Source organism: Patagioenas fasciata, chromosome 3, assembly GCF_037038585.1.
Source record: "Patagioenas fasciata isolate bPatFas1 chromosome 3, bPatFas1.hap1, whole genome shotgun sequence".
NCBI lineage: Eukaryota > Metazoa > Chordata > Aves > Columbiformes > Columbidae > Patagioenas > Patagioenas fasciata.
Window position 1 is genome coordinate 92,838,279 of NC_092522.1, and position 25,091 is coordinate 92,863,369.

At 42.1% G+C, this 25,091-nt stretch overlaps 1 protein-coding gene across 1 annotated transcript; it reads left to right on the forward strand.

Moving 5' to 3' along the window:
• The first annotated feature begins 6,961 nt into the window (after nt 1-6,961).
• COX7A2 (cytochrome c oxidase subunit 7A2) lies at nt 6,962-11,044 on the forward strand. The gene is made up of 4 exons (XM_065834740.2): nt 6,962-7,108; nt 8,321-8,410; nt 9,889-9,973; nt 10,829-11,044. The coding sequence occupies exons 1-4, from the start codon at nt 7,091-7,093 to the stop codon at nt 10,885-10,887; spliced, it is 252 nt and encodes an 83-aa protein (XP_065690812.2). The 5' UTR covers nt 6,962-7,090; the 3' UTR covers nt 10,888-11,044.
• The last annotated feature ends 14,047 nt before the right edge of the window (nt 11,045-25,091 follow it).

Genomic DNA, 25,091 nt, shown 5'->3' on the forward strand with positions numbered 1-25,091 from the left:
CTGTTCCCTTGATGCATCTGCTGCTTGTTCATGTGCTGTGTAGTGTTGGTATGATTCAGTACATACAGATTGTGTGGAGAAAGGCTGTTATAAGATACTGTAAATTGTTAACCTTCCAGAATTCAGGTGTCAGTGCTGTTGAAAGGGGAAGTGAAGTCTTAAATGGTTTTTTCAATTTACTGTCTCATGTGCATGGGCTCTTATATTTCTTGCTGAGATTTTAATATATTTATAGAAGTTGTTAAATATTTTTCCTGCGTCCTACCCACCTCTGTTATGTTATATCCTTTAAGTGCTGCGTAAATTTCAGCACTCTGGATTCTTTGTATATTTACAATGTATGTGCCTGGCCAGTAAACAAGCATCTTATGAAGCTATCAAAAAACCCATTGGTTAATGATCTATGTGAGTCCCTTTTAAAGTTTGTTCTAAATTAGGAAATGCTTGTTGCAGGTAGAATCTGCTTTTCTCTAGTTTTCTCTGCTTTAACTCATATCCAATACCAGTTTACCTATTGTGCTTGCTGGTTTTGCTTTTTATGAGCAGCTCCAAGCATTAATCAAGAAGAACCTAATTTTTTAATTATTATTATTTTTTTTGTTTGGTCTTGTTTTTTTTTTTTAATTCACAAATTTGGCAGAATTTCTTTTACTGGAGGAGGTTCCTGATTTTCTTGAGGCATGTGTATTCTGAGCAGGCTTTGTTGTGAAGGAATTGTCATATACTTTTTCCTTATTTGGAGTAAACATCGCTTTAAATTTTTGCAGTGTTAAGACAGTAAACTGTAGAAATTCGAAAGCTGGATGGCAGTAACATCTTCCAATCGAAATGCAGTTTGAGCTTGCTGTGAAACCTAATTTAAATATTGCAGTTAGAAGCAATGTGCAGGTTAGTGTTTTAAAGTAAATCACAGAAGGGTTCATTTTTAGGTTCATTCAAAGTTAACTGCAACCTGTAAAATACTACTTTTTGGTGAGGTTTTGTTTTGTTTTTTTAGATAATGCACAAAAATTGTAATGTATATGGTGGAGATCACTTTATATGCAACTAGCTTGATAAAGTATTGAGCATATTAAAAAAGACCTAATAAATTCTGCAAACTGTTTAATAAGAGATTTTATTTTGTTCTTGAACATGCATTTATTTTCATCTGGATGAAAATATGTATTCTTATTAAGTGTGATTGCAATTTGAGTTGTATTTCTGGGATTGCATATTTGTCACAAAAAGTTGTTTATTCATGGTCCAGTAGCTTAATCTATAGGCAGTTTTACACGACACAGTTTATCACAAACATGACTGTTTTTACTGATTTACTTGTGTAGTCTTTTTAAGCCAGCAAGTTAAGTGTATGAACTGTGGAATGAGGCAGTGTTCCCAGTGTGCTAGCTTTCTGTAACTCCATATAATAATTTTTTTTTGGCAGCACAGGACTTTGAATAATCAAAACACATTAAGAGTTTATTTAGTGTTCTATGTATTGCTGGGATTACAGAATAAGGGTATGTACCTTTGTATATTGCCAGGCAGAAAACTCACACAAAATATTAAATTTGCTTTCCTCTGTGAAGCAGTTGCTAGTCCAAAATGTAGAAAGCAAGTAAGGGGATGTCTCCAAGTTACTGGTTCTTACATATTTTTATTTTTAAACTTTGTCACTTGAAATGCAAATGTATTCTGTTTCATTCATTATCCCTATCCTTTTCCAAGCAGGAAATGCTGTTTTTTGGGTTGTGTTCAAAATTAAAAACAAAGTATTTTTCTATTTTTACCTTAAAATATTTTTCAATGCCTTTTCTACTGACTGTAGATGTCAGTGCTGCTTTTATCGATAAAGTGCACCAGGATGAGAATTGCTGTCTGGGTTTTTTTGTTAAAATTAAGCTTTTCTTCTGAGAGCTTGTTCCAGGAAATACTTCTCAGGCTTTATGCTTAAGAGACAGTGTGCCTGAGAAGCCTAAAATGCTTAAAAGAGTGTAAAATATTAGGTAAAATTTGTAAACGGTTCCTTCGCTCATACTCATTTGTCTTGATGTCATGTTGGTAACTGTGGAGAAGCTTAGATTTTGTATTTCCTAAGTGTTGCCCACATGTTGTGCGTTCAAAGGTGAAACCACAGTCCCTGCCTGACTCATCTCAGGGCAGGTGTCACTGTCTGGGTGTTCAGTGTCATGTGTTGAATTTGGATCTGAACACCTTTGACCTGGTTCCTCAGTGGCACCCTCAGAGGTGTTTGCCACCAGGGATCAGATGTACAAAGATCAAGGCCTCGGCTTTCCAAGTTCAGTGCTTTTCAAGTCTTACCCAACTGAGGCAGTGCCCAAAGGGTGAAATATTATGAACTTTCTGGAGGCTGCTGCTGTTATGAGGGTTCGCTTATTAATGCATCTTCCCTGGAGAGAGTAATTTAGGGAACTAGATATGTCCCTGCCTAGCGTAAGAGCTCTCCAAACAAACTCTCTTGTGCAAGAACAACTTTCTTCTGGCTTCTTGTAAAAATCTACATCCCTGTAAGGAAGCAGATTGTCACCTCAGTTATTCTTTTTAACTGCATCAGGCTATTTGGGGAGCTGTCGATTGTGCTTTGCGGAGTCAGAGGGAAGAGTTACCAGCTTATAACTGGAATGTGAAGGATCCTTCACAACCTTTGCCTCCCAAGGTCACACTAGTACAGAAACCAGGTTCTCAGCAGTGTTGTTTTGCTTTAATTATGAGTGTTAAACCTTGAAGAATACAAGTCTTTTTTAATTGAAATCTCTGTAGGGGAAAGGCCATGACAATCCTGGCTCAAGTAACACCTGCAAGTGTATATTATCTGCTTGAATCCATCAAATAGAGCAATGAATGTGGGTGGCATTTCGATTGGATTCATGGGAAGCGCTTTTGACTGCACCTTTCTCTTAGATGTCCCAGGTGCAGTGGGAAGATAAGGGTTACAATGCCTATAGACAGACAGATGTCCAAGACTGAGTTGAGGTGAGTGTCTGGTGGAAAAATGTGAGTAAGTCTAAAGCACAATATACCTACAGTTAGTTAAAAAAAGTTATCGATTGGAATGATGCTGCTGAAGACAAAGAACAAGGCATAACCATAGTGTAATTTGGCAGCACTGCAAATGATTCTGATCTTCAGAGTTCCCATGAGGAGAATATGGTTTCTGATCTTGCCTGCAAATTTGTCATCTACCCTTGGTACTAGGTAAGTTTGTTTTCTATAGAAGTTTGGTATTTGTGTTACCTGGTGAGTTAGAAATATAGAGTGTGACAACGTAAAGGCCTTCAGGAAAGGCTGCAATATCAATCTTAAAATCAGGCCAGTCCCATGGGGGGATTCTATTGACATAGTTTAAGAACAAACAAACAAAAAAACCAAAACCCAAACACTAAACCAAACACTTCAAAATGTTCCACATATCGAATACTTGTCTGTATTGAACAACCTGCTAAAAATTCTCACTTTCATAGTAGGAGGAAAAAAAAGTAAAATCTAAGCCAGTTTTATTCCTGCTTTCAGCAACGTGGCCGGTTTACAGAAGAGGCTGCTTCTCGAAGTAGAAAACCCAGTTGCAAAAGGTTCTTCTTAGTAGTAGTATTAAGTTTTCCTCAGCTCAGCAGAAGTATTTTCATGTAAAAATACCTGATGTTCTAGCTCACGGAATCTGTTCTGATCACCATATTGCCTTCTGTGCTGAAATGTGATGTCTAATCTTACTTGACAGTTTCAATTAGGACTAAAGTCCATTACGAAATGGCCTGATAAGAATCAACATGTCCTTACGTGACCCAAGTCTCAAATAAGAAACTACCTTCCTGTAAGCCTCCCCTTCAAATGCACGAAACCTGTGCTTGATAAGAAAATAATGCTTTCCATCGAGTTAGGCCAACTGCTTCTAGAAAGTCTGAAGTTGAGAGTAAAATGAAGAGAATAAAAGCTTAAGTCTATAATTAATGAAGCTCAATAAGTTTTTAAAAAAAAAACGTTCTTTCTCACCGAACCCTGATTTTAGATAAAGGTGATATAGAAGAAACAATTTCAGCCAACCAAAGGGTTAGTATGAGTTTAACTGAATTTGTACCTGAAGGTTGTGCTCAAATTTTGCAAAATAATGTTTTAAGTAGTGTTAGAGGGCCAGGAATGTATAATGACCTCATTGAATCTGCTATAAAAATGGGAAAGATTTGACTGTAATTTTGTTGGAAAAAAAATATAATTGTCTCTGGGCTTGCCTACTGAGGTCTGGAGTTGTGTGGTTGAAGTTAGGGGAATGCTTCACAATAGATGCTTGTGTACTTCAGAACAAATCTTCCTGTCAGCAACTGCTTTTAATGCAATTTTAGTGTATTACACAACTCAAAGTAACTTGAAAAATTGTTAGAATTCAGTGTGTTTGCTCTCTTCATACACAATGTAACTTTTAACTAGGAAGTCAATTGTTTTGTCTGCAAGAAAAAAAACAGTTGGCAGGCAAGACTCAAGAGGAGGTTTAAAAAATTGCTATGTTCAGCTGTCCTGATAGACCAGGGGTTTCCACATCCACACCTGGGTTGAACATTAACTCCATGGTTTGTGTGATCTCTTTAGCGGGGTTTACATACCTTTCTGTTATTGGTTTAAGAGGTAAAACATTTTTTTGTGATGAATGCTTATTACATTTAGATTAACAGCCCTGTTTTCATCCTGGCTTAAATAAAACTGTTCAACAATTAACTTTGATTTAATAATTATTTAATTATTCTTCCATTCTGCCCTGCTAGTAAAAAAAAAAGAGTCTGAGTTTGCTTATAGTGCAATATCCTCACCCTGAGGCAGCAAGTTGCTGTTGCTCTTTCCCTCAAATTTTTATTTCTCCATAAATTAGTCAACACTGCAGACACCAGCTGTGCTTGCTAAGCAGTCGTTTTGTAGCTTCAATTGGTACGTAACCCACAGGCCAAGCTTTCAAGTGTGGCCTTTCTATTGTAAAGTGTGTTTTGACAGACAATAGCACTGAAGCTCAGATTCAGAAATACCAGGAAATAGTCCACAGAGCAGAAATTAAGCAATAATAATTTGTCTGGGGATTATGAGACTTTTACCAACATCTAAATACAACTAAGTATACAAACATCAGAATATGTATATTATATGCACTCATAAGATGAAGATTGCAAGAGTAATGAATGAAAATCTACCTTGCAGTAGTCGTCATGTATTCTTAATGTTATTCTGTAATTGCACTGCTTGAATGTTTGAAAACTATTAAATAATGCATCCAATTTCCTGTTTTGTTACAGCACATCATATTTCTCTATGACTATGGTAAATGGTATTTTTAATATTCTGCTCAGCTAAGACTATACCTATAAATACTTTGTCATCTTTGTGTTTTTAAATAGTTTCTTTCTGGGGCAGTTCATCAGATTGAGAAGTGCTGTGCTTTGAGATATGATCCTTGTTATTTCCATACTAGATTGAGCACTAATTTTCTGTGTTTGACACATGTTATTCATGTGGTGGGCCGGGCCCACCTGTCCCTACTGCACATCCCACCTGTCCAGCCCCATAGCAAGCTGAGCCCCTGCGCTGTGCCTGGCTGGCTGCCCAGAGGCAGTGAGACAGTGAGTAGAAGGCACGTCTGGGATAAATGTGCAGCCGTGAAAGAAACATCCTGGTGCCTTGTGAATGAGGTCCTGGCCAACATTGTCACTGGGAGCCTGGGACTTGGCCCCCAGATGACTGAGGCAGCAAGGAAGGCTGTCCTGGTGAAGAAGGAAGACTGGGAAGATGGGAGAAGCAAACAGTGGTCCCAGTCTTCCGACGGGACCGACGACGCCATCCACATCATCTGGGTCAACCCCCATGCCAGGACCCCATACAGGTCCTCAGGAGGGGTCCGGCTGGCCCAGAAGCACAGGCACACATGTGGAACCCGAGGCAGAGAGCCAGGCACCTGCCTCGCACAGCCCCACAGCCTATGATGTGGTTCTGTCAGACATTGTCAAGTGCACTGTCAGTGAAGTCCTGCACAAGGTTCCTACTGAGTGCCGTGGACCCAGCCAGCAGCCAGGGTGAAAGCAAGGAGGGCCCTCCTGCAGATGCCAGAGGACAAACCAGTGGCCCTGGTGAAGAAGGAAGACTGGGAAGATGAGAGAAGCGAAGAGTGGCCCCAGTCTTCCCAGGGGACTGACGACACCATCGACACCATCTGGGTCAACCCCTCGTTCCAGGAGCACTTCCAGGACTCCGATGCAGGTCCCCAGGAGGGGTCCAGCTGGCCCAGCACCATGAAAACAGAGGTTTGGCACCAGGGTGAAAGCTGTGTCATGCCAAAACCTGAGAGCCCTGCAACTGCAGCAGAGCCAGGAAATAGTGTTCCTGCAGTGCTGTCTCTCAGTGCAAGGTTGAAGCAGGAGCTGCAGTTACAAAGCCAGATCTGCAATGCAGGAAAAGCACCGGCTTCTCAGAGGACTTTCCCGAAGGGCAAATGGATTCTTCCTTTAGAATGAAATAGGCTTGCATTTCATAGAAGTCTGGTGTTGTTTCACTGCCTGCAGTTTGTGAAACGTGAAGCTGAAGTCGTGTTTTCTTTTCTCATGTGCAGATTACTCAGTATCTCAGTGTATCTGCTGCTACTGGGATGTGAGGCAGGGGGCCTATACATGATATAGGTTTTGTTGTTGTTTTCCGTGTGTAGTGGCTCAACATCCATCTCAAGGGTGTTAAGGCGCACGCAGCTGGGTCAGGCCTAGGCTCGGTGTCCTGCCCCCGGCAGAGGGGACGCCGGGGGGCCCGTGTGAACAGCAGCGGCCGGTGGCGGCGCTGTCCCGCAAGAACCGCTTCCAGCCCCTGCGCCTCCGAAACGTCCTAATGCACGGGGTGTCGCGGGGGAGAGAACAGCCTTTCTGACACCAGCCTGGGAGACGCCTGCTCCGCCATCGCCTCCCTCCCCGGGAGGACTGACGGCGCCTGCGGGGCGGCGCTCTAAGTTCTGCGGTGCCGCTCTGGGCGCGCCGCGCGCCTGCCTCTGTGGTATCAGCGGTGGGGGCAGGGGACCTGCTTCCGCTTCCGCTGCCCTTGCTGTCGGCGGGAGGTGACGGGACCAAGAGCCGCGATGTGGCGGAAACTGCTGGTGAGGCCGCTGGGCCGGGCCGGGTCGGGTCGCGGGGAGCAGCCGCTACGGCCGCGGCTATCGCTTTGTCAGCCCGTCTGCGGAACTGCCGCTCCCGGGCGGGGCGGAGGGTGTTGGGGGATCCTGTCACCGCCATCCCGGGTGCTCGCCCGGGCTGCCGAGACTCGGCCGCCTGGTCCCTGCCGGCCGCGCTGGTGCCGGGGGCTTCTGAAGGAGCTGCGGCGGTTAGAGGGAAGCGTTACTGTCAAGGTCGCGGCCCGCTGGCACCGCCTGGTGCTGAGCGAAGGGACGGGAGCCCAGGTCTGGGGTGCGCCTGGGCCGTCTCTAAGGAGATGAACGTTATAGTGTGTTTGTTTGGGGTGGGTGCGGAGGTGTCAGTGTGTTGGTCCGTTACCTGCAACCAGCATCGTCTGGATATTTGTTTGCCCCGTGGCTGCATTTCTAGCGGAGGTAATTTTGCGGGGGAGGATCCATGTTGTTAATGTTGGTTGAAGGAAACTGTTGGGAGTTTAAAGGTACAGTTAGTTCTCACGATACGTGTTAACGAAGGCAGGCTTTGAACCACTGGAAGAATTATGGATTATTGGTGGCCAGACCTGCACCAAGGAGCAACCTATGTGATCTGCCTGTGCAAACAGATTCCAGCATAGAACACAGGAGGATGTTTTTAAACTCGAGGGTGGGAGAGGTCATGCCTTCTTCAGCTCTGTGAAGGTAGCTCCTGGATTGGTGACTAGCAGGCGAACTGCAGCTATGACGGAAGATCCTTGTCTACACAAACATGTTTGTCTTAGATATTGTTGTCCCCATCACGAGAGTCAGACAGAGCAAATGGTGCCTAAAACTGAGATCTAAAGGGCTGAGATAAAGATTTCCCTCAGAAGGATGCTAATTATCAAGGTTGTGCTGCAGATCCATAAATCTATTGTATCTTATTGAAAGTAGTTTTCCTGATTTTTTTTTTTTTTCCTTTTAGGTAACCAGTCTTATGAGTCCTTTATGTAGTCAGTTGAAAGACTGACTGAATTCAAAACCAATAGGTTTTGGTGAAGTTTTGTTTGTTTTGTGTGTGGTTGGTTGGGTTTTTATAGACTTTCCTTTCTTTCTATCCCTTCGACTTCTATCTTACTTTTAAAAGAAACAATTTCTACCCCTTGTGGATATAGCTGAAAAATTTCACTGTTTTTAAAACACTGTTATCTCTTATTTCAGAGTCTTCGCCAAATTTCCCAGAGGACCATAAGCACTGCTTCACGCAGGCAGATTGAAAATAGAATTGCTGAGAAGCAGAAGTTTTTTCAGGTATTGAGTGAGCACTGATAGTAGAATGTTAGTAGAATAACAAGGTTTTAGTAGATTATACTTGCTTACATTTTGTTTCTAAAGAGGTGGTGAAAGTTGTCTTTACATCTGAGGTGACCTCTTGCAATCAGTTTTGTTGGTCTACAGTGTTTGAAGTCATCAGTTATTGTCTATGGAAATTAAGAGTATTTGTACATGCATACTTGACTTGCTGACTCCTGAAGGTTTTTTACCCCATGAAATGACATGTACCTAAGTTTCTTATAAGTTGTAGATACTATACAGAGATAAAGACAAGGTACCCTTAAATGAGCTGAGGTGGGGGAGTATGTCCTAAGAACAAATAGAGAAGAATAAAGTGAGAGAACAGAAGTACAGCAAAAAAATTAAACCTGCAATCTTACAGATATAGCCATAGCTTGTAGATAAGCCCCATAATTCTTAATGAAGATGTGGTATTACTGTGCTTCTCACTTATGAAAACAACAAAGGTCTTAAGGAATTGGATTAACTCCTGGAAAATTATTGAATTTTTGAAAATGATTTCTGAATTAATCTCTTCCTGGTTGATAGGGCCATCTAGTGACAACTAGTGGTTCTTCAAATGTCAAAGCAGTGGATACACAAGAGCATACTCCCAACTGTGAGCCATAACCTGGAGCAGTAGCTTCATTCTGAGGATAGAGTAGGCTGGGCTTCAGCAATGTGAAAGGGCAAAAGCATGTTAGAAGCCCCACTTTAATAGTTTTTGTGTCTTGTTGCTTTCCTTTTCCCTGAAAGAGAAAGCCAGTCTTGTTGGGACACTGCCTGAGGAGCACACTGTTAATTGTATGCCAAGGGGAAACAGGATGTTGGCAATGGGTGAGGTCAGAAGTTCTGCTTCTGCTGGTGGAGATCTCTGGGCATATCTCTTTCTCCTCCTGTTCCTTACTTGTTGGGCAGCCAGTTAAGCTGGTCTGGGTTGCAGTTCACCGACACTGGAGCCCAGTTTGAATTCCAGAACAGCGTGAACTTGCTGACAAGGCTAAAGATCATGTGAATCTGGTGTCTGGGTGTTTCACTTCAGGTGAATCAGAACAATTTCCTGTTTGACACCAGGTGACAGTAGAGGCTTCTCCCCTTGTCGCTCCCTATAGCAGGGGTTGAGTGTGCTGGATACAGATGGGGAGTTCAGGGCTGCTAGTTGTATTTTGTGCCCCGAGGGAGCTCATGGCTGATGTCACAAGTGTTTAGGTGTTTGCCCATCACCAGGCATTTAGAAATGAACTTGCGCATCATTTTCTATACTAACCTAGTGTGTGATCACCTGACACTGACCTGAAAGCTTGAAAGGCAAAGTGAAATCTAAATAAGGTTCAATGCCTGTTGGGAAGAAAATTTGGGGAAGTAATTCTTGTTCTGGGTAATTCTGGTTATATTAACACAATATTGCAAGAACTGTATTTAAATAGTTTCTTTTTGTTGCTTATTTCCATTAGGAAGAGAATGGCATCCCAGTGCATCTTAAAGGTGGTGTAATGGATGTTCTGTTGTATAGAGCCACCATGGCTATTTCGGTTTTTGGTAAGGCTAACGTTATTTATGCTTGGGTACAGTTTCCAATGTGCTAATATTAAAATACTTTTTGTTCACTACAGTCTCCAATATGTCTGGTGTTTCCTCTGTAAATTAGTTATGCAGTTCCTTCAGTCTGTTCTTTAGAACATATAAAATGCATGTAGGGAGATCAAAGAAGCATTTGGGCATACTATATATTTATTTGTGCTTTCTCAAGTTTAGATTTTCAGATGGATTTTTTTTTTTCCCCTGACTGACAGTACTGTGGGCTGATTACTCCAGAATTCAAGTATAATGTTAGAGAAAACTAGAACTACTTAGAAAGCTTATTCTGAAAAGGAGTAAAACGTAATTGTAGCACATACATATACCAGTTTTCTCACTAGCCTGACTCTTTTTAGTGCTAGGTGATAACTGACGTGCTGAGGTTTCACATGCTGTGAAAACTAGTAGAATATATCCAAACTTTATGATACTACATATATTTAACCTTTACTTTGCTTATTACATATGTTTTGTAATAGCCTCTATCTTAAAAATGTTGATTTAATGGATTTTCAGTTCAGTTACTTTAGGAATAAGGAATCATTACTTTTGTGATGATCTGTGTAAGTTCCACAAACATGCCTCTCTCCTTTTTCCTGTTTCTTTATTTTTATGCAGTCTCTGGAGAGGTATCTAAGCGTTTTTTTTTCTCTAAAATATGTATTCCCAAGGAAAAAAAAAAAAAAGTTGAGACCTGGCTATGGGAATGTGTCTGAATTGCAGTTGCTTATTGTCAGTACTTCTGGGAAAGGAAAGCTGACTCGAAAGGAATTCTGTTTACCATTACGAAAATACCTTTTTTGTCTCTTAATTCAGGAACAGCCTATGTTGTTTACCAGCTGCTTGTTGCTTCAATGCCCAAGAAGCAGAAATGATTCCAGTTGAAGATGCCTCAGTGACTAGCATCTCTTCGTCCAATTCCATGTGACTATGATGGCAGCTTATACTCATCATAAACAGCTGGCTTAATGCTTGGAATCATAATTTAATTGTAACATGTTAACTGCAATCAATAAAGCAGGTTTTACGTTGTGTTGTGGTGGCCTGGAGTGTATGTATCATGTGTTCTACACTAGAATGGTTTTTACTTCTAGTAAGTGTACATCGGGTTGATCGGTATGCAGATGTTTGAATTGTGAGCCTCTTTTCTTTGTATGTGGTATATGTTAGTACTTCAAAGGTGAGTGGAATGCCCTGAATCCATATGAGACAGTCTTGTCTATTATAGGAGTTTCCTTTAGTGGAGCAAATTCATCTTATAATAAATGACTAGGATTAGATTCAACTTATGTGGAGATGAATGTTGAGGACTTGATTATGCTGTATCTTTGCTGTCAGCTGCTGGAAGTTGGCTTGAATACATCTAGAAATAGAGGAATCTGATTCCTGATCACCATCCAAAGCTGACAGTTTTGACTACATAGTGATGCTAACACTGTCCTCTGCAGCTTCAGGGATTTGGAAGTAGTCTCAGTTGAACTCAGAACCTTCATGTGATAGATTTCTTTTTTAGTGGAACATAATATTTCCTGAAAAGAATGAAGTTTTGTAAGCAGGCAAATATGACTAGCAAGTGATCGTGTATTTATTTTGCTGTCTGTGAAATCAACATATATATGTCAATCATGATTAAGACTTCATAACCTTCCAACATTACCTCACAAAACAGCTTGTTCTCAGTCACTAGGCTAAGCATTAAAAAAAAAAAAAGGAGTGTATTAGAGAATTTGATGGTATTCTAGAGCAAACAGTAAAATAAAGGAGGGACACATAAGTGTTAATACTACTACACTGTAGTAGTGCAGTGCTAGAATGTCTTTACTGGTTCAAAAGTTTTACGGTGGCTCTTAATTAGGCAGATACTCTGGCATTTGACCGCTAATTTGATCTAGGCTAAAGAGGACACTATTAGGCCAGAAAAACTGAAGATAGTGAAGGCAGTGTTTATAAAAGCTTGAAATCATTACGAATGATTTCTGTTGGTCTTTAGTGTCCTTTTGGAATAATTTCTCCAGAGGTCTCTGTAACTTCAAGGACAGGCTCAGAGACGTTTCTTTCTGTCTCCAAATTGTACTGTTCTGTGGTTTGAGAAGAGGAACTGACTTGTGTCCATAGGGTAGGAGCAGATCTAATTCCTAAGTACAGACCCTGTGAAGTGGATTAGATTTCAAGCAATTGTAGCATAATTCAGGTTGGGAGCGACCTCTGAAGGTCAATTGGTCCCAACTTCTTGCAGCTACATTTCGTTGCCTGGGGCCTTGACCAGTCACACGGGGAGTATCTGCAAGGATGGAGATTCTACAACTTCCGTGCAGCCTGCTCCAGAGTTTCACTGTCCTTGCTCTGGAGAGTGTGTTTCCTTTTCTGGGATACAGGCATACATGTGTTTAAAGCCAAAATTGCACTTGACTACTTCCACCTAGACAACCACAAATTTACAAACTTAAAGGGAAAAGTGGGTGTCTTCCAATGTCTTCTGTTAAGACATTTCACAGAAAATGAGGCAGAAGCTGTAGGCATGGCAGAGTTTTAGGCTGTTGCCGCTCCTTCATGTCAGGGTGTCAGTAGCTGCTCTTTCTAAAGCTCAGTGAACACTATGGTTTCTGGGAGAACTTTCAACTCTGTTGCCATGCCATTTCTATTGGGTCACTACAAACTTTCTGGCAGCAAAGTGAACGATGTGCCTGAAACTAGGTTTCATCTCTGATAGCTGCTGTTAGCTGTGCACCCTTAGTTAAGTTTTAGGTTTCTAACACAATTTGTGTCTTTGTAGCCTTCCTGTCAAGTTGCTCTTTGTGGTTCAAATAATCTTTTTGTTTCTCCTCTCAAGGAAACACTGTTTTTTTCCAAAACATGAAAATGAGCACAATAGTCTAGGTTCCCACAATACTCTTGGGCCTCTTGTGGATTAAGTTTTGTGTAGAATTTTTCATTGCTTGTTAAACTGGAGTCAAACTGCAACAAAAGGGCCAATGTACTTGGAACTTGCCAGTAGAACCAAAAATCTTGAAAAAGGAGGGTGGGGGAATACCCCTCAATGGTAGTCTTTCTGCAGAGGTGGGTCTGGCCAACTGCATGACTAAAAGAGTAAGAACCTCCTGGATGGATGTCTCAGAAGTTTTGGGCAATAGAGTACAGCTTATCTTGAGATGAATGCTGATGCCTACAAGGAAGAGAAACCCCACAGCACAAGGAATTGTGTTTCATGGTATATGAAGGAATCAGTCTGCCCTCTGCAACACTGGTAAGGCTTCTGCTGTCACCATGTGCCCATGTTTATTACTACGATGTAGATGAAGTGGTGGGCATCTGTAAGGCAGCATAAAGAAAGATCAAAATCTTTAAAAAGTCTGCATCCTTTGCCACCTGCAGGAATGGTGAAGAATATTGAAAGGAGGACAACTGTTCCAGTAATCTAAATTATAAAAATCCTGTGAATGTACTCTTATTCTCACAATCAACTACATCTCAGTCCCCTGTCTCAGGAATGGCAGCAGCTTCTGACCCTTCTAGGAGGGCACGTAGTGTTAATGCAAACTAGGGAAAAGATCTGCATACTATGAGTTGATTGGTGTTTATAGACAGAGCCTGGAAATGTTGTTTAAATGAAGCTTCTGATGACAAAAAAATGGTTCTGTAAAGTGCCTAGTCACTGCAAGACGTGCCTGTGGGGTCTGTGGTGGGAGGCAGGAGGGAGGGGGCTGGCATTGCCCATCTGTGCTGTGCCGCTGCCAAGTGCTTGCAGGACACCAAATGCAAGTTGTGTGTCTGACAGCACTTCTGGAGTTTTTTTCTGGAGCAGTAGGAGGATGAAAATAAACAAGAGATGTGGTCAACTGCTCAGCACCATTTTCTGGGACCACACTATAAAGCTAACCGGGCAATTCTCGTGCCCTGTTCAGTCTATATGTGTCATTTGTTGCAGGTATGTCCACGTGCCAAGCTGCCAGAAGATGTGCATTTACTGCCTATACTGTCTTTCCCTAGGAAAATGCAAAAATAAAGCTATGCATCTTCTCTAGGGCTAAAATTAACAGAAAATTTTTAGAAATACCTGAAGAGCTTGACTTCAATGGGCCTGTGGATATTTTATGAGTAAGAAAAATTAAAATAAACAACTTCTGTTACTTCTTGTTAACGTGAGAAGTTACAAAATTAAAAAAAAAAGAAAATGGCCAGTAATACAAAGTCTTAGATTGATAGCAGCAGATGTACTCCAATTATGTTATTTTCTTGTCTGATTCTATTACTGTAGTGCTCAATTACCATCCTTAAATCAATATATTTTGGAATTTTGGAGTTCTAGGTCAGACAATCCTTTCTGAGACTTCAGATGTACAGACCATGTTTTACTTTCTGTGTTGGGAAGGCAGCTCAAAACTATCTACTTTTAGAACTGTGCCCTGGGCTACATTTTATTGGTTGCTGGATATGTGTATAGATCAAGTTAGCCTGACACACCTGCAAATTTCTGCGGTAAAAATCCAAGGACTAATAATATACTATATCACAGCATCGACTTCCCAAAAAAAAGAACATGAAAAAAGTTAAGAAACCCTCAGAAGTAAAAAGGAAACACCAGGAAGATCTCTAAATGTATGATCTTATCTGTACTTTTTTTTTTCTTTTCCCAAATACCAGAGTAAAAATACCACTTTTCTCTTGTTGCTCACCTTGGCTATTGCTGCTTTATACTGTAAGAAAGCATGCTGCATTTTTTTTGACATCCTTTGTATTGAGCTTTCCTTCCCTACTCTCCCATTCTTTCCCAATTCTGTTACATATCAAAGAGCTGGAGGTTTACCTTCATAGTTGCTAGAGTGAATCAGACATGCAAAGACAATCTCATCAACCTGACTTGACCTTAAATAAAGTATTCAGGTGATGAGTAAGTCAGAACCAACATATCTTTTCATGTGCATGCTTGTGCAATTATTTTTTTAAAGAAGTTCCTTTTAATAATAACACCACCTTTTCTAGTCCAACTTGTCTGTGCCTTTCTGCTTATTTTTTTAGTACTTGGTCAATTCTGCTGTAAAAATAATGACTTGTCCAGAAATACAGTTTGAGAAGGATCTCTTGGGTGTTCTGTACTGTTTTTTTCTGAATGTGAGTATTCAAGTCTTCAGACTTAGTGGACACTGTGAGATATGCTTTGGTCTTGTCTCAATATTTTCCAAGATATGGTCTTATTATTCACAGGTTTTCTATCAGACTAACTGATTGTGGGCTTCCCCAAAACACATGTAAAGCTAAAGTAAACTTGTACCTATTTTCTCGAAAAGATGCATCTTTGCAAAAAAGCTAATTAGCCGGGTTTCCTGTTTGTAAATGTGACAAGCCAAATTCACTCACAGGGGCTGGGGAGGTACCTGAGAGAAAGGTGTTACCCCATGGAGTCCCCAGTCAAGCAGTCCTGGTTTTAGCTCTGTAGGGAACACCAGTACCTGTATACAATTCACTCAACTCATAAAACATTTGTTCCCATTGAATATAGCCTGCTATCTCCTAGAGAAAATGACCAAAGAGGAATGGATTTGTCCTTCGCTAATGTGTTTCTTTATTTTTTATAATCCCCAATCCACCAGTTTGAACATTCTGAAAGGTAAGGATCTTTCCTCTGTCTGGTTTATGCAGTGCACATAATTATCTTTCCTCTCCCTCCCCAGTATTTTGTTACTTTATTGATATGTTAATAGCTTAGGTATTTTCATTGGTGAAACTGTCTGTCCCGTGTCTTTTTGGGTCTTTGCTGGTTTTAGGAAAAAAAAAAAAATGCTGTCTGGTGGGCATGGAAATTAATTGGAAGGGATGATCAGGTAAAATCTGGTAATATTTAAGCTCTACATATAGCAGAAGATGGAAGGAGCTACAATAGAAAAGACCACAGGACGCCTGGAGGTTTAGAGTTACCTAAATTAAGGCTTCCTAGATAGAATTGTTACAAACTAAGTATGAAACAAACAAGGTCTCGGTATTGCTTTAAAAGCATATTGCAGCATCTATGCTCTCTTTCTTCTATGAGCAACGCACACTTGACTGTTAACGGAGCTGTAAAATAAGAGAGGAGTAGAGTATCTTGTGATATGTCAGTCTAATAAAATGGTATCCTTACCATTAGAGGTGTATTGAGGAAAAGCTCTTTTCTTGAGGCTGTCTGTCAAGTTCTCCTGGAGATGCTGTTCCTTCTCATTTCACCAGGAGCAGCAGCAGAGTATTTTCCTTGAAAAGAACAGTAAGATGTTCAGCTGAGATACTTTATATGTGCTAACCCAAAAGTGTTTCAGCTGCCACAAGGATCCAGAAGCAACTTGAACTGTCTCTTAGTTCTTTGGGATAAAAAATTTTGAGAGAACTTCTCAGGACCAAAAAGAGACACATGTTGGTTTGTCCAGTTTTAACAAAATCTGAAACAGCAGAAAAACAAAAACAACCCCCAACCTTTAGATGGCTGTCTTTCATTTTCCATGGTTTTCCCTTTTAACCAAGAAAACAGGGCTGTGCAGGACCTGAAGCATGTGATCTGCCCATAATGTTGTTACCTCCAAATGACAATTCCTCTAAGAGTTTCTACTCACATCTCCTGGTATCATTCTCATCAGTGCAACTGTAACATAATGCATAGATATTCAGCAATGTTTTTGGAAGAACAAAATGGTTCCACATTGTTTCATCTCAACATGAGCACTTACTCTGAGTGACTAATGTCCTGGGACCTGAGGTTTATAATGGAAAGGTTGGCACACACATGCAATCTTATCCATCATAACGCTGTGGAACAGGGACTTATATAATTAAAACATTTTAATAATCTCTATTACCCAGTGGGAAGTTACAAGTCCCAAAGGAACCTGGCCAGCTTTGTTATCAAGGTTTATTCAGTCATCTCTTAGGAGCTGTAGGGCACATTTATCTAAATATAGTGCGGTGTGCTAATATAGGCTCTGTGTGGAGCGTTGCAGAGCTGTAGGGCAGTGCACGGGGAGGTTAGTGCACCTTCTCCCTTTGGCTGGGATTTTCAGAAATGAGAGCCTAAACTTAGACTCCTAAATCCATACTCGGGCATTTACATAAATAGCCTGTTTTTTTCGAAGCGCAATACCAAGAAATTCCCTCCTATTAAAATCATAAAATAGAAAAGAATCTTTAACAACAACAAGAAAGAATTTTATTATTTCTGGAAATAGTTCTCAGAAGTATGTCTGGATTTGTGGGGAAAACACAATTTTTGTTTACCCCAGCTTAATTAATTATGGGGCGTAAATGCAGCTTCTGAAAAGAAATCACAAAGCTTGGGAATGGTGCAGGAGGGATATGAACTGTATGGCTTGGCAGTAAAAGCTGCTTGTGTTGTATTTTACAAATTTAGGCAGGAACCTCTGTCACAAACTTCACCTCTCTGTTCAGGTCTGAGATCCAAAAGCAGATGAGTAGAAACTGGAAATCACTATCATCTAAACATCATTTGACCAACGTTAGGCACATTTGCTGGTTTCACTCTAGGTCCCAGTAAATAGCTATTTACATGAGGAGACTACAAAACTTGGCACTAGCAGAAGGTTTGGCTGGCAAAAATACCAAAGTTGAAAAGTAAAAGTCCTCAATACAGTTGCCTGAACTTGGGTGCCTGGCACCAGCTGAGGCTGTATTTGAGACATTTGCTTGGGACTGGCAAACAGAGGACCTGCAGGAGACTTGCAGGCTTGTGTTATAACAGCAGGGGGCATAGCAGGATGCCTGTGGCACCCAAAACAGCACTGGGGCCTCTGCCTCCTAAGTGGTCTAGTACAGTTTGAGATGTGCCGGGTTATATGAGTCATGGGCTGTAGCTGGCAGCTCCACAAGATGTATCAGATGCTTCAGGGCACTCATGGCTCTAGAGCCCAATGTGTCAGCAGCTGAGCCAAGCCCCATGGATGGTGGGTGGCCAAACTGCCCAGACGCTGCTGAGTTTATTAACCAGATCTTCACAGTCATTGCAGAAGTTTAGATGCTGGGCCTGTGTGCTGGTACGTAAATGTATCTGAACCCAGAATCAAAAGCCACCTGAGGTGACTGTGCAGGACAGAGGAATGGGTGCAGTCAACATGACCAAGCAGCCGAGCTATGGTGGTGGTGCATGAGTTAGGCGCAACCCCTGTCTGCCTTCTAGGCTTCTCTGGAGGATAGAGAAGCAGATTCTGCCATTTTTATTTAAAAGTAAGGTGCAACAACTACTCCTAATGTAAAGAAAGGGACCTCACATTGCAGCTGCTGCTGTTTTTAACTGGAGAAGATAATGATGCAGTAAAGCCCCATGTTGTGTTTGCCTTAAGCAGCACATCACCAAACTACATTTCAAAGAGCACTGGGCAGAAGGCAAAGGAGCAGTAGATCAGATTTACCAGCTGAACATTCAGACTCCAGAAAATGTGATAGGAAAAGATGAAAAGAAACTGGAGGACATTTCAGAGTGTAATTTGTGCCTAAAAAAAAATTGTTTGGTAAAACTAAGAAGAGACTGCAGCTAGTACCAAACACATTCCTCCAGGGACGACTACATTATGACAAAAATCAGGACAATGCCAAAACCAAGACATTCAATAAACTGGGGTGGCTAAAAACTAACAGAGTAGAGAGGCCAGCTGGAAAGCATCCAAGAGAGCAGAAGAAAGGTCATATGAGAGGAGACATTTCCACAGCTTTCTGTGAAATATCTCTGCAGGTTGTAGAGGTGTTGATACACAAGAGAGAGACTGAACTCCAACAGGTGAAAAAGGCTGGCAGCAAAGAGTGGATAGGAGCTTTCAAGTAACCTTTAAAAGTAGAAACAAAACCCAATAGTTTTCTGTTTACACAACACAGTGCTTCTGATACTGAAGCACAGGGCAACATCTATTTATAATCCAAATAAATCTTATGTTCTGGTATTTGGAACTGTCAGCATTCAACATATTGGGAAGCAGCAGCCACAAGACTGCATTAAGAAATGCTGATTTAAATCTGCATTGTTTTTCTCTGTGTATTTTCCCCTTATGCCACTAGCCAATTATGATTTGTGCGGAAGAAACAAACTTATTTTTTAAAGTTACCTCAAGTGGAGTTCATAAATGTCCTGCCCGGTGATACCTAGGCAGTGCTTTTAATGCCTGTGTCCTAAGCTCTTGCTTCTCTTTTCCACAAAGCCTCAAAAACTCCACCATCACCTGCGATAGGTGACATGTAGATAAGAGCCCCATAGGTCTCATGGAAGTATATGTCCTGGGCTATCCAGTTCCTTAGGCCTGGTATATTCCCTCACTGCATCCTGGCCCAAGTTTTGCCCTTTGTGCACTTTCTTTTGGAGAGGAAGGAGCTGTGGTGATTGCTGCAACCCACCAGGCTGGATATCAAGCCACTGAGATTGGGAAGGTCAGGGGAAAGGGGAGCAGGGATGATGATTACCATGGAGTGCATTTCCCCTAAAGTTTAGAAATGGTAAAAAAATTACATGACTGTCAAGTGCAGACATACTGCAACAGTAAAGGGTTTTTTAGCACAACTGGTGGCATCTGTACCTCTGGCAGTCACATGCAGGAAGGAATCTCCCAGTCCTAGTTCTTTGCTCTCAGGCTGAGAGTTTGAGAGATGCCAGTTAAGAAGACAATTATTTTTTTCGTATTAAACTGAGACTATTTGTGTGGAATCATCCAAAGATACAGGCTTCTCTGGTGCAGGGGGGTGTGTGTGTGTTTTTTTCTATATAATTTTTCCTTTCACTTCAGAGTTGACTTTTACTTTGTCAGTCCAACTTATTTCTGAGTGCTGTGCTCATAGACCAACTAAGGGTAACGTGACTCACCTAAAACAAGTCATTATCTATTGTCAGCCACTAGGAAAAGGCTCCCAAGTGTGTTGTTAGTACTAAGTATTGTATGGAGGATTTCTCTTTGAAGTCCTACTGTTCTTTAAATAACTGGGGACAAAATAAATGACCTCTCAGGATTTTTTCCAGCCTCGTTTACCATGGTTCTGTCCATTCATACCAGATTAAGTAGTTAGAGTGCTTAAGCATTTGGATGTTTGTCCCGCTGGAATGGCAGGAGGTTTGGGGCTGACCTTTGCATTCTCTAAACTTTCTTGGAAATCTGTGTATGGGGAGAGAGCGCAGCAGCTGCTGTTTCCCCTTGACATCTTCCCTCTGAACCTGCTCCTCAGGCAGGGGAATGGCAGCTTCCCTCAGCACTCAATGCCTTTTGTGTCTAAGGGAAGGGAAGGCCAGCATCAGCAGTTGGCCTAATGACAAGGTATTTGGTCTTAAAATTTCCTCAATATACTAAGTTATTCCACTGTCTGCAATGATGTGATCCGGTCATTCATTATCTAATGCAGCTTGAACTTTCAATACTTTTGACTACCTTGTACATTCAGGAACATAAGCAGACCCTGCTGTTACAATATAGATTGATATTTTTTGACATAGCAGGACTAAGAAGAATTAGCAAAATGTTCTCTTCAGAGCTTGGCACTGCACCATTTCAGACTTTGTTGCAGCTTAATATTTTGTGCGTCTTTGTAGGGAGTGGTTACATTGAAAGAGCTGAAAGTTTTCCAAATGTAGGGGAACCCATGGCTATTAACCTTTCATCATGTTGAATCCAATTAGGTACTCAGAGAACACTGCGTTATAATGTTCTGCAAGTAGCAACTAGTGGCTAGTAATTTTTAAAAGTGTTTTGTTTTTTTTTTTTAAATGCTGTATTTCCTCAGTGGGTCATCATTCTTCCAGTTCGGACCCCTTAGCCATGTGCAGAAGAGGAATGGTCAGACCCGCATCTGCGAGGCTTTTTTGTTTGTCCATTGCTGTGACAGGAATGGTCACATTAAGACATAATATGATACCTGACAAATATACAGGGTCACTGTCCTAAGTTAATTTATTTTCTTACCCTCATTAATCAAGCAAGTTTTGTACAGGCTTCACTGGGGACTGCTTTCTGAATAGATCAGGATTCTGCTGTGAATGATGAACCAACTTGTTTGAAACAAAGCAACTTCATTTTAATATAAAACATGTTTGTGTATGTATATATGAAAGTGACTATAAAATTGTTGCATTTATTTTTTTCCAATTTTAGTATTAAAGATCTGACATTTTTAAAAAATGTCTGCCTACAAATTAACTGGCTTTTATAAGACTCCCAAATCACATCAGAAGGCCAGTTCCTTTCTATTTATACCTCTGCTTTTGAACGATTTATTTACTTTTCCAGTTCTACTTATTTAGAACCACAATCATTTCTTACTTTCAGAGCATGACATGATGGGAAAAATCAGTTAGAGAAATTAAGGGAATAAATAGTTGCTAAGGAAAACATACCTGGTGAGGCAGATAATTATTTAATGGCTGTGACACCCTCCAGGGATGTTGGTTCCGTAGTTGTTCCACTAAGTGAGTAGATTTCAGATAGAACCAATCCTCTGTGAACACTGCTAATATAAGAAGCCATTCCTCATTATGAGAGGTCAGACTAGTGCTGCTCTCTGAATACCAGCTCTGAATTGAAATTATCTGAATAAATAAACACCAGACTCAAGACACAAGAACCAGAGTTCTTGTCATGCCATTTACTGGAAATCTCTCAGAGAAGGCAGAGCCTGGAGGAAGCAGTTTGCTGTATTTTGTCCTTCTGAATTTTATGTATGCAGATAGAATACTGTGCAATATTAGCTTTATGACTATTAATAGTGAATTAAAAATACACTGGAAATGTCATACTTTGTGCTGTAAGGAATGAGTGGACGTCCTAAATGTCTGTACTAAGCCAATGTCTAATTTACATACACTGTAGTGACAGTTGCAGTGAAAGATGGACCAGAAAAGTAGTTTCTGGGTAGATGTAGGTAAGTCACAGTTTTGCCTATATAACAACATTTAAATGCTGAATCTGTCCAGTGTTTAACATTCAAAGAGCTGACACTTGTTTTGATTCTTCCTCTGTGTAAAGCATATACACAAATATATACATATACCTATGAATAAGGCATTTACCCTATTGGTATGTAAAGCAGATGCAACTAATTGGTCAGGAAGACACAGAGGCCAAATCTAGTTTGATATCCACATGGAAAACAATATTCAAGGTTTACCATGCTGAAATGCAGGGTGTCCTGTTTTATTGTGTTCTGGCAATGCTGTCTGAGGAAACAGAAAAAATAAAAAGGAGCCCAAAGGACAAAATATCTTGAATTACTCCAGACCCAAAGTAAGTCTACAATTTTTAAGAAATTCCTGGTTACCTGCAATATCACTATCACATACCTGCACCAAAAATGGGCAATATTATTAAAAGCATAAATCTGAATTAAAATATTGATTTTTGTATTTAAATTTGTCACTATTTCAATTTATTCAGCTTAGCAAAGAAAAATGCAGAGCTAGAGTGCATGGTCTTAATGTTTTTAACACTTGTCTAAGAAACAAGCAGACAGGAGAGTGTAAGTAAATGTTTATGCATTTCAGAAATGCCTTCTGGAGCACATATTGTGTACTCAGACTATGAATGTACATAGCAACAGAGCTGATTAAAACCAACTCATTTAATTACTGTGATGTATGGAAGCACACACTCTAAATGCAATTTGTTACTGTATTTTACATGTAAAACATATTAGGAGAAACATGATTAGAATGAAGAGTTAAAGAATGAAGTCAATTAATTATTTGCTCTTGCCAGCTCTGTGTCTTATTTCATGACAAGAAATTAAGCAAAGCTGGTCAGCTGAGCGGACTGGGAGATGGTCCCCTCAGCAGCACTGAAGCCTGCAAGGGACAGTCTGTGAGATTCTTGCACCCTTAAGAGACTCATTGGTTTTAAAGTCTCCACTAATGTAAAGTCAGTTGTAGAATTAGTACCAAATTACTTACGTATTTTTAATAATTGTTCTGAGCAATTTAACTTTTAGATAGAATAATACATATTTTCTTCCATCCTCATTATTTTCATTAATTGATTTTAGCTATTAACATCAAGCCTTGGTTATCCTGTGATGAAAAAAATTCACAGTACATTGTAAAAAATACAGTCTCAGTGCACAAGTGATTAAAATACCTCATTTGCATTAATTACCTTCCTATGGAAGGATTTTTCATTGTAATCCCTGATATCCATTCTTCTGAAACTATTGGTCACACCACATTTATACTGGTGTTCCTGGTGTGTTCGCTCAGAAAACTTTTATTTTTTTAAAAATATTATTTCTTAGAAATATTGCTTTCACATATCAGATCTGGACAGAAGAAGAAGAAATTAAATTCCTGATGTCAAAATGCCAAAAGAGAAAATCCAACTCAACAGCTGGGCAAGGGGGTTAATAGGTCAGAAGTATTTGAAAGTTTATCAGCAGTGGAGATGTTGCTTTTGGGAAGTGCATTTTATCAACACCAGACAGCTGAAGCTGTGGCACGTCCCTAAGAGCAGCTGATTCACTTCCAGAGTGTCTGGAAATGTCAGCGCACGTCTTCTGGTTATCACTTTCTTTTCAGTGTTTGGGTTCTCAGACAGATAACTGATCTATCACAGAAATGAAGACAACCTCTTTGAAGAGACAATGTCCCATCGACATGTCCTTGATTTCCCAGTCCTCCGGAAAAGTGCCCAGGAACCGTCCCCCTGTAAACTGTTAATCTCCACTGTGAGGTACATCCAATCCGGCTGGACCTCGTGTTGATTGTTCTGAAATTGACGCCTGTCCAAAAAGCTGACACGAGGACAATATGCCCCGAAATGTTACCGGCCCCTCCAAAGCGGGGTTCTAAATCCCACACTGAGGGATTGTCCCGTTTCCCCCTCTCCCCAGCCTTTGTTTTTCTTCTTGTCCCTTTCCGTTGAAAGCTTCTTTCTACCAGCAGCGGTCCTGGGACGCCCCGCGGAAGCCTTGGCGGACGGACGGACAGACGGACGGTCGGTCAGACGGACGGTCGGTCGTCCCCTGAGCGCTGCCGCCGGGGGGCGCCCCCGCACCGCGAATGGCCCCGCTCCGGCGCGGCGCGGCGGGCGGTGGCGCTGGGCACCGGCTGGAGCGGGACCGCGGCGGCCAGACACCCGCAGCTGTTCTCTCTCCCTGTTTGTCCCCGCTCCTCGTCCATCTCTGGTCCCTTTCTGCCTCCCCCGTTTTCAGGCCCGCTCCACGGAGACACTGCCATCCCGTAGTTTAGCCCGAAATGGCCCCGGAGGCGCCCGTTCCCAGAGCTCTACCGGGGCTGCCGCTCCCCACGGGTGCAGGAGCAGACCCCGCTGCGGCGCGGAGCCGGTGGCGGCCTCTGGAAGCCCCGGCCGGGGACTACCTGCCTCCCCTGGCCCCCCGGCCAGTTAAGGGGCCGTGTGTCCCACTGTGTTACCCTCTGGGACACGTCGGGTGCCACGGGCAGGCTCTGGGGAGCAAGCGACGGGAGACCCTCGCAGAGCCTCTCACCCGGAGAGCTGCCCAATTTTGGGAGGTGCAGTTTCTTTTGAGGACACCCGGTTTCAGACAGGGATCACGGTCGCATGTTTACCCGCCGGATCTGAGGGAGGAGGCGGTGAGGACAGTGCACCCCGTTCCTTCTGCCCGCAGAGCCCCGCTGCAGGCGGCACCCAGCACCGGCGGTGCTCTGTGCTCGAAGCAGAACACCTATACAGCGAGGGAGGTAGTTTAATTTAGGTAGGGTACACAGAGTGGAGGCCAGACACACCTGAATTGTATTAAAATGCCTGTATTCTTTTTGGCCCCGAGGCTTCCCGGCCGCGCCACCGGGGCTGCCCGCGCTCCTCTGCGGGGCTGTCCCGTGGGTCAGCCCTGGCCTGGGGAGGGCGAGCGGGCCCTTCGCTGGGGAGGGGGGCGACTGCGTAGAAACCCCTGCGAGGGATACCCTCCGCAACGCCGTCCATCGAAGCCGTGCCCGGGAACTCAGTTTTTCCACTGCCCTCCCGTGTTCCCCCCGTTTGGGAAGCCGAGGGGAGGGAGGGGGCGGCGGGCCGGGCCCCTGCCCGCGGGCGCGCTGCCGCGGCGGCCGCCCGCCTCATGCCGCAGGAATGCGCGGAGGTATGCGCCAGTTTCCAGAAGTGGATCCCCTTCCTTG

Excerpts from the sequence above, each read along its gene's own strand:
- COX7A2 (XM_065834740.2), top strand. Across the intron at positions 8,411-9,888 it reads AGAAGCAGAAGTTTTTTCAG|GAAGAGAATGGCATCCCAGT; the intron begins GTATTGAGTGAG and ends TATTTCCATTAG. Across the intron at positions 9,974-10,828 it reads CATGGCTATTTCGGTTTTTG|GAACAGCCTATGTTGTTTAC; the intron begins GTAAGGCTAACG and ends CTCTTAATTCAG.